At 36.1% G+C, this 14,390-nt stretch overlaps 1 protein-coding gene across 1 annotated transcript in view; it reads left to right on the forward strand.

The window, feature by feature from the left end:
* Positions 1–14,390, forward strand: part of LOC128644508 (palmitoleoyl-protein carboxylesterase notum1-like) — a 121,493-nt gene that overhangs the window by 59,033 nt on the left and 48,070 nt on the right. The window contains exons 3-9 of the mRNA XM_053697092.1: positions 1,598–1,650; positions 4,196–4,291; positions 5,127–5,187; positions 5,266–5,324; positions 7,100–7,202; positions 7,305–7,496; positions 8,612–8,712. Coding sequence (XP_053553067.1) covers positions 1,598–1,650; positions 4,196–4,291; positions 5,127–5,187; positions 5,266–5,324; positions 7,100–7,202; positions 7,305–7,496; positions 8,612–8,712 — 665 coding nt within the window. The remainder of the gene's footprint in view (positions 1–1,597; positions 1,651–4,195; positions 4,292–5,126; positions 5,188–5,265; positions 5,325–7,099; positions 7,203–7,304; positions 7,497–8,611; positions 8,713–14,390) is intronic.

Below are 14,390 nucleotides of genomic sequence, written 5' to 3' on the forward strand. Positions count from 1 at the left end.
TATATATATATATATATATATATATATATATATATATATATATATATATATATATATACACAGACACATATACACACCCATACAGACACACATGGACACAATTTTCAGAGTTAAATTATTGGAAAAGCAGGGAAAATAAGTATTAGAAGTAAAATACAAAGTTTTTACTATGCATTTATGGGGAATTACATTTTGAGTTTTGTGACATAAAACATATTGTAATATATTTTTATGTAGTCTTGCAATAAATGAACATTCCCCAAAAAATTATTTTTGTGATTCAGACAGAGAATACAATTTAAAAAAAAGTTTCTAATACTAGAGAAACCTAGGTAGGTGTCTGGAGCACTACATGGCAGGAAATAGTGCTGCCCTCTAGTGCTCTTACTAATGGATAACATTCTTGTAATTTACTTCTATGATAAAATTTGCTTCAATCCTACGACATTCTTTGTTGAAGAGGTACTTGGGTAATTGGTCTGAAGCGCTACATGGCAGGAAATACTGCTGCCATATAGTGCACTAGACGTGCAAGCTCATGAGCTTACGTCACTGCGTTTCAACAAATGAAACCAAGAGAACAAAGAAAATGTGCTAATAGAAGTAAATTAGAAAGTTGTTTAAAATAACATACTCTATATCTGAATCACGAAAGAAAAAAATGTTGCCTTTAACACCATTTGCTGCAATGTTTTTCTATAGACCAACCCCACCCCCCGTTCCCTATTTTGAAGAGCCAGTACTAGAGTAGAAACAGCCGCCCACTTTCATTTTGTTAGGGAAATCCAAAACAATAATGATTTCCCTATCTGATCGTCTCTTCTGAGGCCAATAAGGGACAGATATGTGGCACAGTTAGGTCTGTGAAGTCTTTAGAGTGCACGATGCAAAGGTGTCAAAATAAAATATATTGCACAGTTGTTTACTATGTATAATTAAAGGAATAGTAAAGTCCAAATTAAACTTTCATGATTTAAATAGGGCATGTAATTTTAAACAACTTTCTAATTTACTTTTATCACCAATTTTGCTTTGTTCTCTTGGTATGCTTAGTTGAAAGCTAAACCTAGGTAGGTTCATATGCTAATTTCTAAGCCCTTGAAGCCCGCCTCTTATTTGAATGCATTTGACAATTTTTCACAGCGAGAGAGCGTTAGTTCATGTGTTTCATATAGATAACATTGTGCACATGCACGCAAAGTAAGAGTCGGCACTAATTGCCTAAAATGCAAGTCTGTCAAAAGATCTGAGTCAGTCAGCAGAAGCTTAGATACAAGGTAATTACAGAGGTATGAAGTATATTTCTATAACGGTGTTGGTTATGCAAAACTGGAGAATGGTAAATAAAGGGATTATCTTTCTTTTTAAACAATAAAATTTTTGGTGTTTACTATCCCTTTAAGCATTTTATATTTCAATCTCAAAGTGTTTACAGTCCTTTTTAAATATCGTGTTTTCTACAGATTTTCCATTATTCTATAAAAGGTACCACACTACACACTTAGTTTATAAATACTATTTTACCTGTCCATGTCCGTATTGCTTCCTATAGCCCTATCGCATGGTGAGAAGTCCTGTTTCTTTTTTTGTCTTTTAGTTACTACCTCAAGACTTCCGAAGGCAGCAAACGGTGGCTCATTTTCCTAGAAGGTAAAATCTTGCTTATGAAATGCAGCCAATGAGATTGATGGAGTATGCTGTTTTCTGCAGGGTTGAGAATAATGCATTACAACCTTACTGTACTCATGTTTAGAAGTTGGGCATTTTATTTTTAAAGGGACATTGTACTCAAAAAAAATTGTCATCAATATAAAACAGCATAATTTAAACATGTTGGTGTTTTTATTGCCTGAATAAATCTGAAATAAAATCAGTTTAAATGTATACTAACCTACCAGTATCAGTTGTGCATTTCCTACTAATGTTTGTTTTCATATAAGTACTTCCTACTAATGTTTAATGAGCATTAACAGGAAGTACATAACTGCTAGTTTCAGTTTAAAGGGACATAATAATTTATGTAAAAACAGAAGATATTTTACCTCAAAATGTTTTAGGTCAGCAGAGTAAGTGCTCTTTAAACTAGAGCTACTCTTTCTACGGTTATCTGAATTATAAAAAAAAAAAAGCCAGTGCTGAGTCCACACTTTGCTTTACTGTGATCTTATGGGACATCACTGAAATCTCTTGAGAGTTTGTGGTAAACCTCCTTAAACTGAGGATGGGAATACCATGACTTACACATGCGGGATACACGCTCCCTTGCAAGTCCTGGGATTACCATCCTGATTGGTTGCTTAAATTCCCTTTACAGTTGGATGTGGTTTAGCTAGGATATCTTCCTTTTTTACATGGAGATGTCATTTTATATTATTTAGTTATCTTTTTACAGATAGGCTGCATCACTTTCAAGCGATTCATCATTTGGGTATCATGTCCCTTTACATTTTAAACAGCTGTTTTTATCCAAATATGTTTGAGTACAATGTCCCATTCAGTATGTTCCCTGCTACTGACTAGTCCCTACTGCTGTTTGCTTCTCATCTACGTAATTTCCTCTGTCTTTCTCAAAAGTGCTTTACTCTCATCATTTGTTTGTACGTTATTTTTTGTTTTACATTGTTTGCCACTTTTATAAGTTCATGGTAGCATCACACGGGTGCCGAGCTGTCAGTTGTTGACAATGATTAAACTAGACTTTAAATAAGAGAGGGTAGGAACCAACAACAGGATTTAAATATAATACTGTTAAGGGCTAACAATTTAAACCTAAAAAATAAACTGTTTATTGCTAGAACAAGGCGACTTTAGCACAGTCTTCTTGAAGTCAAGTCCAAAAAAAAAAATGTCAAAATGTTAAACAACTTTCCAATTTACTTTTATCGCCAACTTTGCTTTGTTCTCTTCATATTCTTAGTTGAAAGCTAATTCTAGGAGGTTCATATGCTAATTTCTTAGACATTGAAGACTGCCTCTAATCTAAATGCATTTTGACCACTAGCTGGCATTAGTTCATGTGTTTCATATAGACTGGCTAAAATGCAAGTCTGTCAAAAGAACAGACCTGCATTAGATACAAGGTAATCACAGAGGTAAAAAGTGTATTTCTTTAACAGTGTTGGTTATGCAAAACTGGGGAATGGGTGTTGGTTATGCAAAACGGGGGAATGGGTTATAAAGGGATTATCTTTCTTTTTAAACAACAACAATTCTGGTGTCGACTGTCCCTTTGAGTCTGCATAGAGTCTAGGGCACTTGCTAATATTTCAGTCCGCAGGTCAAATACAGTGTAACAAACTTTCCCGAGCAGTTTTGTTCTTCCATTTGAGGATACTTTACTAACTGCAAACTCTGGTCCCACAAGGGAGACTCTGCTTTGGCAATGATTTGGTTGGAGGGCTAAATCTCTGCCCTCCTATGCTGGGTGTTTTATACCCGTTATGGGCAACTTCCTTACACATGGGGCTGCAGGGCCACTATTACAGAAGCCTTAAAGGACCAATAAACACACAGTAGAATAGCATAATTGAAAAATGCATATAAAAAGACAATGCAAAAGCACTTATCTTGAATTTCAAATGAGTAGTAGATTTTGGCAAATTTTAAATCTGAATCACGTGACCGCCATCAGCCAAACACAAAATGTATCTGTATTTGGTGAAATATTTCACATGCTCCGTAGGAGCTGGTGCCTCAAAGTGTGCATATAAAAAGATTATGCACATTTTAGATAATGGAAGTGAATTGGAAAGTTGTTTTTAAATTGTGTGCTATATCTGGATCATGACAGTTTAATATTGAGTTAAGTGTTCCTTTTAAGGGACACATACATTTCTGACTATCAAACACATAATATATTATAAATATGTTAAATAGCACAGGGCTGTGTTTAGGTAAGGTATATCCGCTGGGCTGCCATTTGTCTGACCTTGCTCTAGACAATACACTCTGCTGTAAGATTCCTGCTCTAAATACAGGTTGCAAAAATAATTTCTAAACCTATAGGGGTTCGTCACAATCCTTTTTATCTTATGTTTTCATTTTTGTTTTCCAAAAAATTACCATTGAAGTTTATTTGGATTTTTGTAGATAAATAAAGTGATAAGATTTTCTAAAAGGTTGTAATCAACCCCATTATCAGAAAAGTAGCGGTTATCAGTGTGTCACAGATGTAGCAGATCTCTTGTGCTTTCAGGGGGCTGGTACTGCATCAGCCGGGAGAACTGTGACCTGCGTTATGACACTATGAGACGACTCATGAGCTCCAAGGGATGGCCAGCAACCAAAACTGGTGAGTATCAGAATCATTCTTCCTGGTAAATGATGATCCTTTATACTTCAGTCTGAAACCTAGCCCTGCACACAGCTCCTCTGTTGTGTGTCATATCTAGAGACATGGCTATTATTAAACCCCAGCCTTACTGTGCAACATTCTGGTACATTGCTCCTCTGCAGGACACTCTGACACTTATGGTTATAGACCTTAACAAAACCCTGAGATATTCATGTTACTGTGCACATCTTGTGATGCTCCCCCAACACTCGCCTTATGTGCGTATACTGAGACATAATCTGGACACTGGTTTATTCCAGAGTTATTCCCGTTTAATGTGTTCACAGTGATCCATTTTACGTGCTGAAGTGTTTATAAATATATTCTTTTAACTTTATTTTGACATTTGCAATAGCTGCTTTTCCTGTTGAACCCTTAAACTAAACTGAAATTTTTAATACTGCATTAATGGCTACAGAAAAGCCATGTGAACAAAAGGAATTACAAGAAATTAACCATTTAGTGTTGGGTGGGAGATAGCGGGAGAACCTAGCCATTTTTTAAAAGGTGTTCCTGGATCAGCTTTAAAAAAATGAACTATAACCTACTGCTTGCCTTAGTATACTGCCCCTTTAATTAGAAGCACAACACATAAAATTAAGTATTTTCTTATATTGGCCAAATTATTAATGCTATGTTTTGCAGAAGAGCCAGCACACTGAACAAAAAGCATATCTTTATAGAATGCCAACTGTTGGCCACAGAACAGATTTGTGTATTTTTTATAGTTCTGATAGTAAATATATAGTACCCAACAATAAATATAATTTTTATTTATTTTTTTCACCCTCAGCTGCTGGGATTTTGTCCACTCAGCCAGAGGAGAATCCTTACTGGTGGAATGCAAACATGGTGTAAGTGTAACTTCTCATTTAGTTTAGTCTCTCTCAGATCTTGATATTTTGTGTAACTTCTGACTTGTCCTCACTTAGGTTCATCCCGTACTGCTCTAGTGATGTGTGGAGTGGAGCTTCATCCAAAGTAGAAAAAGGTGAGGTTTATCATTGATCAGTCATTACTGGAGAGTGTATAGGAGCTCTTCATTACAGTAATGAGTGTAGCGCTCTAAAAAGCCTTCCTGTGTTGCAGAGCTGATTTACCCTCATTGGGTCAGATTACGAGTGGAGCGCTATTTATCGCCCCCATTCAAGCGTTGACTGTGCTAGAAGTAAGCTTTTGGCACGCGTTGGGTTGCATTCGTATTATGAGTTAAAAGTGAACTGTTTTTACTCTTGCGCTAACGCGTGTATAAACACAAACTTACAATGTAGCGCGCGATAACCTATTTCCCCATAGAAGTAAATGGAGCAAAAAAAGTGAGGAAAAACCCTAACACCATACTTGCGCGCAAACCCGATCACATATTCGCAAGTGTGCTAACCTGAAATGACAATGTTAATATTTTACATTCCAGTGTTCTTCACATAGAAGAATATGTTCTATTTATTCATAAACACATATTTCTATGTATATCTGAAGGTACTTTGGTAACATATATATTTACACACACGTGCACACACACGTGCACACACACACACACATATATATATAGTAGAAAAGGACGCACTCACCGGGACTTTGCAAGATATTGTAGTTTAATACAAATACATACAGTAATATATATATATATATATATATATATATATATATATATATATATATATATATATATATATATATATATATATATATATATATATATATATATATATATATATATATATATATATATATATTCATGATTCAAATAGGGCATGTAATTTTAATCCACTTTTCAATTTACTTTTAGCACCAATTGTGCTTTGTTCTCTTGGTATTCTTTGTTGAAAGCTAAATTTAGGAGATTCATATGCTAATTTCTTAGACCTTGAAGGCCGCCTCTGCATTTGACAGTTTTTCACCACGAGAGGGCGTTAGTTCTTGTTTCATATAGATAACATTGAGCTCATGCACGTGAATTTACCGAGGAGTGAGCACTGATTGGCTAAAATGCAAGTCTGTCAAAATAACTGAAATAAGGGGGCAGTCTGCAGAGGCTTAGATACAAGGTAATCACAGGGGTAAAATGTGTATTATTATAACTGTGTTGGTTATGCAAAACTGGGGAATGGGTAATTGAGGGATTATCAATCTTTTAAAACAACAATCATTCTGGTGTTGACTGTCCCTTTAACTGCAAAGGGCTCTATGTATACATATGTATATATGTTTGCAAATACATATATACACAAATAAATTAATAAATATATATATTTTCACATACATCATTAGACATGTATAATTTTTATTGGATGGTGTTGTTATGAGAGTAATTGTACTTTGTAATGTATTTTTGATGTGTTTTGTAACACACTTTTGTTTTGCGAAACAGTTAACCAGAGCTCTGAGGACGCGGTAATCATTTTAGCGTAAATCGCGATTGCACTCAAACGATCGCGTTTACTTTTTAATTTGTAATACAAGAGGAAAACCTGATGCACGTAAAACACCTGTGATAAACTCCTGATTGCTCGCGCGTCACTGATAACGCGCCACTCGTTATCTGGCCCATTATATGGTGTATAGGACTAGAGCATTGTATAACTTTGTTTCCTATTACATTCTGCAAAGCTGGTACTGATGTATCTGAAGTTTAAAGTCTGGGCTAGAGACTGTGTGGCCAACCACCAATTCTATACATGATACCCCAAAAGTTTAGAGCTATAGATGGCACAAGAAATACCCTTTTTATTAAACGTTTGCAAATTGACTTCTCTTCTTTTTTAGGTGAATATGCTTTTATGGGGTCGCTTATTGTGCAGGAGGTGGTGAAGGAGCTTCTTGGGAAAGGTTTGGACACTGCTAAAGTCCTCCTGCTGGCGGGTAGCAGGTGAGCTAAGTGAGGAATTAATGGTGTTACATTTTATGTAAGGGTTTTCTCATAACTAGAGAATTAAAGTTTTTTTATTTTATTTTCTGTCTATTTCTTCAGTGCTGGTGGGACAGGGGTTCTTTTAAATGTGGACCTAGTGGCTGAGCAGCTGGAGGAGTTGGGATACACCGGAATCCAGGTCCGTGGTCTCTCTGACTCTGGCTGGTTCCTGGACAACAAGCAGTATAGGAGGACTGACTGTGCCGACATAGTCACCTGTGCACCCACAGAGGCCATTCAAAGAGGAATCAGGTACAGAAGGGGGGATATTGTGGGGAGTAGAGGCCAGCTGGGATTTATGTTGTAATCAACACGTAGAATATCTGGCTGGCATGAAAGGAGTCAGTATGCAGGTGTTGAGAAGGGAGCTGTTATGATAGATTGGATGCAATGGGCCAGATTTATCAAGCACAAGGAGAATTCTTTTTATGGGTTTTCTTCGACACTCCTTTAGAGAATCGCATCTGTGCGCTCAAATTTATCAAAACGTTGTTGTTCGTTCTTTTTGCTTCTCCAAAGGAGAGCTATAGAGATGTAATGATAAATTTATCCAGTTGGATTAGTGTCTGCACCTTATTTATCATTTAAAATAAGCAACTATTCTCCCATGTAAGTCATATATATAAACCAAAATAAATATTTATACAGCCCTACTAGTTTCTTTAACGCCCCTCTTCAACAAACTGTCATGGATGAAAATAGATTAAAGTTTTCATTGTTTTTGTGCTTCTTTAATATATTATTATTGCTCTTTGTTATATATTTTTGTGCCTTGTAGAGCGCTTTTATTTTTTTTTATTGTAACATTTCTTCTACATCTGGTAGAGAATAGATTTCTAATGCTGTTGTCCACAGTAGTTCTAGAGAACTTTAATGCAGGCACTTGCAGGAGAACTTTCAGTCCTCTATAGAAGATAAGAAATTAAACATTTGTAACTAGGAAAATTAATGAGGAGTACTATAGGAGAGTTTTACACTCGAGCTTGCCCAATTTTAGGCACATTTTTAAATGATAAATAGGGGAATTATTTCTCATGCACATTTTTAAGAGAATACCAATGATACATCTTGCCCAATATAGTGGAAGAATGGAGAAATAGATATAGTTCAAGAGGTTGAGGACAACAAGATATGAAAGGGAAATTTGAGTAGAAGAAGTTGGTTGTCAATTAAAAGGAGACAAACAAGTTAAGTATCGTCAAGGAAGCTTATGAAAATACAGCACCAAATGAGGTTAAGTGGCTAGGGACAAACAAAGATCACTCAGCTCAAAATAGGGAATAATAAGAATTGATTCTGAATTGAAGCCGATTTGTTATTGGGCCCAAGGAAATAAGCATGACTGTCACATTTTTCTCTCCCACTAGGTACTGGAATGGGGCGGTTCCAGAACGGTGTAAACAGCAGTTTAAAGAAGGAGAGGAATGGAACTGTTTCTTTGGGTATAAAATCTACCCAACGCTGAGAAGTAAGTAAAGAACAAAATCAGGGAGGTTACCAGTGTAGATAGAACATCTGCGGATAATCCAGCCCCTGGCCAGATAGAATGTGGTACTACACAGAAATGTCCAGCCATAACCTAGCACATTTAATCACTCTTTAACCTTCTGGGGTCCAGAAAAGAACAAGTGCATGACTGAGAATACAGTATATGTGACTATACTGTTACCAGGACATTTTCATTTTTCTGGAATTTTGTGTTTGCTATTTCAGTAATTGTAATTCTCCATAAGATATTTCATTATGTGCAGTAAAAAATACATATCAATGTACTCAGCTCATTTATTTAGCATATTTTCCTGTAATTTAACTCTCAATTGTCACTATTCCACTATCTATTGAGAGACTAGAGAACATATTGCAGAATAGAACTTACTCAGCAATATACTACACAGTGATTGTATGATTAGTACAGGTGCCCTGATGTCCCTTAAATTGAATTTTCTATTGTTACGTTGTCATCAATATCTGCATTTACTGTGTAAATTGTCATTTAAAGGAACATATTGTTCTTTGGAGCACAGAATTCATACATTTCTGTTGTATACTTATAGTGCGCCTAAAAGAAACCCGTTACATTGTAAATAAGAACGTATCTTTTTTTTTTAAAACCAGTTCTTGTTTAGTTAAACATACTAAAATACATTATTTGCTTATTTTGCATAACATTCTTCCTCTGCAAATTGTGGTTTTCTACTAACTGACTGCCTTGGAACAGCAGTGCACCGCGGGTCCCGAGAGGCACTTTTACTGTGGTGGTAACCCCTTTGCTGGAGTACACACAGTAGAGTTCATAGTTGTAAATTGAAATGCTCTAACGGATTACAGCATGTAATATTTATACTATTATGATCCTTTAAGTGCTTATGTATGATACAAAGATTGAGATGTACTTTGCTGTAGAACTTCTTTACAGATGGGATGCTTGATTCTTGGAATAAACTTTCATTGCAGATGCTAAGGACAAGCGCTGTAAATAAATATAAAAAAAACACAATTTTAAAGAGGGAGACTATATGCAAATGCTCTGTACCTCCATTTAATACACAGTGGAGCCGAAATGTAATTTTTACAACCCATGAAGATGTTAGGTTATTTAAAACGATCAGTGTTTTTGTTTTTTAATAAATAACATGTACATGTGCTAATTGTAATGATAGCTGACAGACTCCGTATTTTGTATAGGTGTGTGTGATATAAATTTGTGGTTCAACACATGTGCAAAGTCCGTGTGTGTAGTTAGGCAAATGGATATAAATATGTCCAACGTATTCTGTATAGTCAGATAAAAGAGGTATAACACATTGCTCAGTATACACAGCAGAGAAGGGTAGGAATAAATGGACAGCGATATCAAAACCACTCCAAGGAAGGCTATTACGGCAATTCTCCGCACGGTAAGTGGGTATACAGCCACCATCCACTTCACACAGTCAGAGGACGTATTGCTCACCTCTATGGTGTAGACATCAGCTCCGTGGCAATACACCTTTCCACGAGGTCTGAGCGTTCTCTCCTCCTCGGCGTCTCCGGCCAGCATGTACCTTCTCAGCACTTCCGGGTGACGTCAGACGCTGTCCCTTCCAATTCGCTTGCGTAGTACTCCAAATGCTGTGTATACAACCTCTATTGACCGGACAAAAATCCAAAGCTGGGAATAATCTTGTTCCTTCACAGGATAGGAGGGCTCCTCTCCCTCCCAAAGTAGTAGAAAAAACGATCCAAAGAACAAAGGGGTGTATATTAAAAAGTCAATTCTTTATTGTAAGATTAAAAAGTATGGGCATTAAAATAGGGGTAAAGGAAGAAAAGAGCAGGTCTTACGCGTTTCGGCAAGATTCAGCCGTACTCATAGACCATACATGCTCACAGGTGATACAAACTTATATACCTTACAAAGATTACCCATTGGTTAAAACATCACACACCTCCTAAACACCCTTTTAGAAGGGATAATATCACAAACATTATATACATATATGTAGAAAATTGGTGATCTAACACCAATACTCAATGGCTTTGTATATGTTAATGAATAATTGAAATAAAATAAAATAAAGAAAAATACCTAATTCAATGTAAATATGTGCAAGTATATATACAACAAATGAAAAACAAAACAAAGCAAAATATGTACAGACCAAGAAATAATAAAATAGAAGAAGCCTATAGGTATAGATCTAATCAGATGATCACACTAATGGATGGCAAATATATATATTGGATGTATATTGAATATATAATTGTATATATTAAAATTGATAATTCAGTCAATAATAATAGATTATCTGAATAAATACTAAACATATACATGATAATTATAACTTAATATACATAATAATGAATATACATAGCTAAATATACAATTCATTCAATATAATTACCAAATATATTTTTATAGAGATAATAGGTTCAGTGGTATACATATAGATTAATTCTCCCAAAAGTTAATAAGGTCATTCTCTGAATTAAAGCCATCAGGTTTTAATGTGCACAGTTTATGGATCCAATAAACCTCCTGGCGTGCCAGGGTGGACCATTTATCACCACCTCTAGGATTATTCTTAATGATTTCTATGGCATTCCATTTAAAACTGCACACATTTCCATGATGAATATCTATAAAATGACTTGCTAGATCAGAGCAATGTTGTTCATTTCTAATGTATCCCAAATGTTCACGGATGCGAGTACGAATATCACAGGAGGTCATACCCACGTACTGGAGTTTATGTTCCGTGCAGCAGATGAGATACACTATATATGAAGAAGAGCAATTGATGCATCCCCTAGTATCAAACATCTGGTTAGTAACATAGGAACTAAAAGAACTACCTATCTTAATATGTTCACAGGCTTTACAATTCTTTCCACATTTATAAGTTCCATTATGTCTAAGCCAAGAGCTTTGACTATCAGGTTTACGCAACTGGCTAGGTGAGATCAAATTACCCAATGTAAGCCCCCTTTTGTATGTAAACCTACATCCTCCTTTGACCACATCCTTAAGAGCGTCATCTCCATATAACATAGGTAAATATTTTTTAACTATGTTACAAATTATATAGTATTGGTTAGAATACCTTGTAATAAAATTAGGTTTGTTGTCGAATTTGGTCTTTCTATCACTGGACTTATCAACTACTGAGAGTAAACTACTTCTATCACATTGTGTTGCATAATCATGAGCCTGTTTGATAACTTTCTTACAATAACCCCTCTTACGGAGTCTAGTGCCTAGATTGTTACACTCAGAATTGAATACTTGTTCATTTGAACAAATTCTTCGATTTCTCAGGAACTGTCCCTTCGCTATACCCTGAAACACATGTCTTGGATGGGAGCTGGAAGAATGTAGGATTGAATTTCCAGCTATTGGTTTACGAAACAATTGAGTTTCAACTTTATCAGAGTTCCCATCAATGACCAACTCCACATCCAAGAAATGTATTTTATGCTTTTGCCATTCATAGGTAAACTTAATCTCAGGGATGCAAGAGTTAAGATACCCAACAAATCTCTGAGCCTCAGAGGAATTGAATTTAGTAAGAAATATAAGATCGTCTATAAATCTTTTGTAGCAAACAATTCCCCCAGATGAGTCGACATTAGGTCCAAAGAGGTATTTATACTCAAACCAGCCCATAAATAAATTGGCATATGAGGGGGCGAATTTCGCCCCCATGGCTGTACCTCTCAATTGGACGTAATACGATCCCTCAAACTGGAAGTAATTGCGCTCCAAAAGAAAACGGATAGATCTAATAATGAAGTCTTTAGCCTCATTTGAATAGTTAGTAAGCCGATTAAGAAAAAAGGCCACAGCTTCCAGGCCCAGGGTGTGTGGTATAGAGGTGTATAAAGCTACCACATCCACTGTTAACCAACTCATATTTTCCACCACCTGCACATCCTCAATAACATTTAACAAGTGTGTAGTGTCTCTCAAAAAGCTGGGAAGAGAAGAAACCAAGGGTTGCAAAATGCTGTCAATCCACTCTGACAGATGTTCAAAAGTGAGCCAACACAATGTGATAGAAGTAGTTTACTCTCAGTAGTTGATAAGTCCAGTGATAGAAAGACCAAATTCGACAACAAACCTAATTTTATTACAAGGTATTCTAACCAATACTATCAAATTTGTAACATAGTTAAAAAATATTTACCTATGTTATATGGAGATGACGCTCTTAAGGATGTGGTCAAAGGAGGATGTAGGGACAGCGTCTGACGTCACCCGGAAGTGCTGAGAAGGTACATGCTGGCCGGAGACGCCGAGGAGGAGAGAACGCTCAGACCTCGTGGAAAGGTGTATTGCCACGGAGCTGATGTCTACACCATAGAGGTGAGCAATACGTCCTCTGACTGTGTGAAGTGGATGGTGGCTGTATACCCACTTACCGTGCGGAGAATTGCCGTAATAGCCTTCCTTGGAGTGGTGAGTCAGGACTGGTTTTGATATCGCTGTCCATTTATTCCTACCCTTCTCTGCTGTGTATACTGAGCAATGTGTTATACCTCTTTTATCTGACTATACAGAATACGTTGGACATATTTATATCCATTTGCCTAACTACACACACGGACTTTGCACATGTGTTTTTCCTATATTATCTCTTCATCCATGTGTTGTAAGTGAAGCAAATTGTCGCTGGTGAACGTTATATTGATTTCTTATAAATTTTTTATAAATTTCCTTAAATATGGATGCATCAGGGGATTTATCACAAAATCGTTATTTTTCTTTGGCTGCTGTTGATGACCAAGATCTAGTGGGACTTGAATTGGAAGATTTCTTTTCATTGGATTGTACCAACACTAAATTAAGTGATTTGTTTCACTCTTTGGAACTGTTACGTTTAAAGGAATTGAGACTTAAACTTGACACCTGGATTATGAACAAATATGTCTCTTTAAACATGATACCGAGGGGCCTAAGGGTTAAAAAATTCCCCACTTTCGAGGTCCATGACCAGGACTTTATTAAGGAATGGAATAGTATATTATCTGAGTGCTCTATTAGGCTTATGATGATGTTGGTTAAATTTAAATCTGATCAATTAGCCACTGTTAGGAATGAAATAACACAGTTACAAGAGTTGAATGGTCACCAATCTGAAGTGGGATATGGTGAATATGATAAAATGTTGCAGGAGGTGATTGAAACTAGCAAAAATGATATCATACAGGCCAAACATGTGAAATTCTTACGTGATCAAAAGGACTATTCCACAGGGAATGTCTTTTTGTGGTATAAAATTCACAGACGTAGAGCACTACCATACAATCAGAAAGATAATCAGGTATTGGATACTGAAAACAGTGAAGGTAATAGGGGTTACAAACGCAGGAGATGGAGAAAAAAGAATAGGAACCAGAAAAAAGTGTCCTTTAATGGAAATGTGAGCACAGATGATGATTCTCTGTCTAATTTTTCTACCTCTTATGAGGAAGGGTCAAATTCAGAATGTGAACCAGATCTTAACTATAACATTGAGAATAGACAACAGGAGGATAATGATCCTGTACAAGCAGACAGTAGTAATACAATCACTACACATACGGAGACCATTAAACCTATTAATTCCACTGGTACCATACCCAAAGCTGTAAGCACTAATAATAAAAACAGTGCAAAAAAGAGTA

This window comes from Bombina bombina, unplaced genomic scaffold (assembly GCF_027579735.1).
Source record: "Bombina bombina isolate aBomBom1 unplaced genomic scaffold, aBomBom1.pri scaffold_715, whole genome shotgun sequence".
Classification (NCBI taxonomy): domain Eukaryota; kingdom Metazoa; phylum Chordata; class Amphibia; order Anura; family Bombinatoridae; genus Bombina; species Bombina bombina.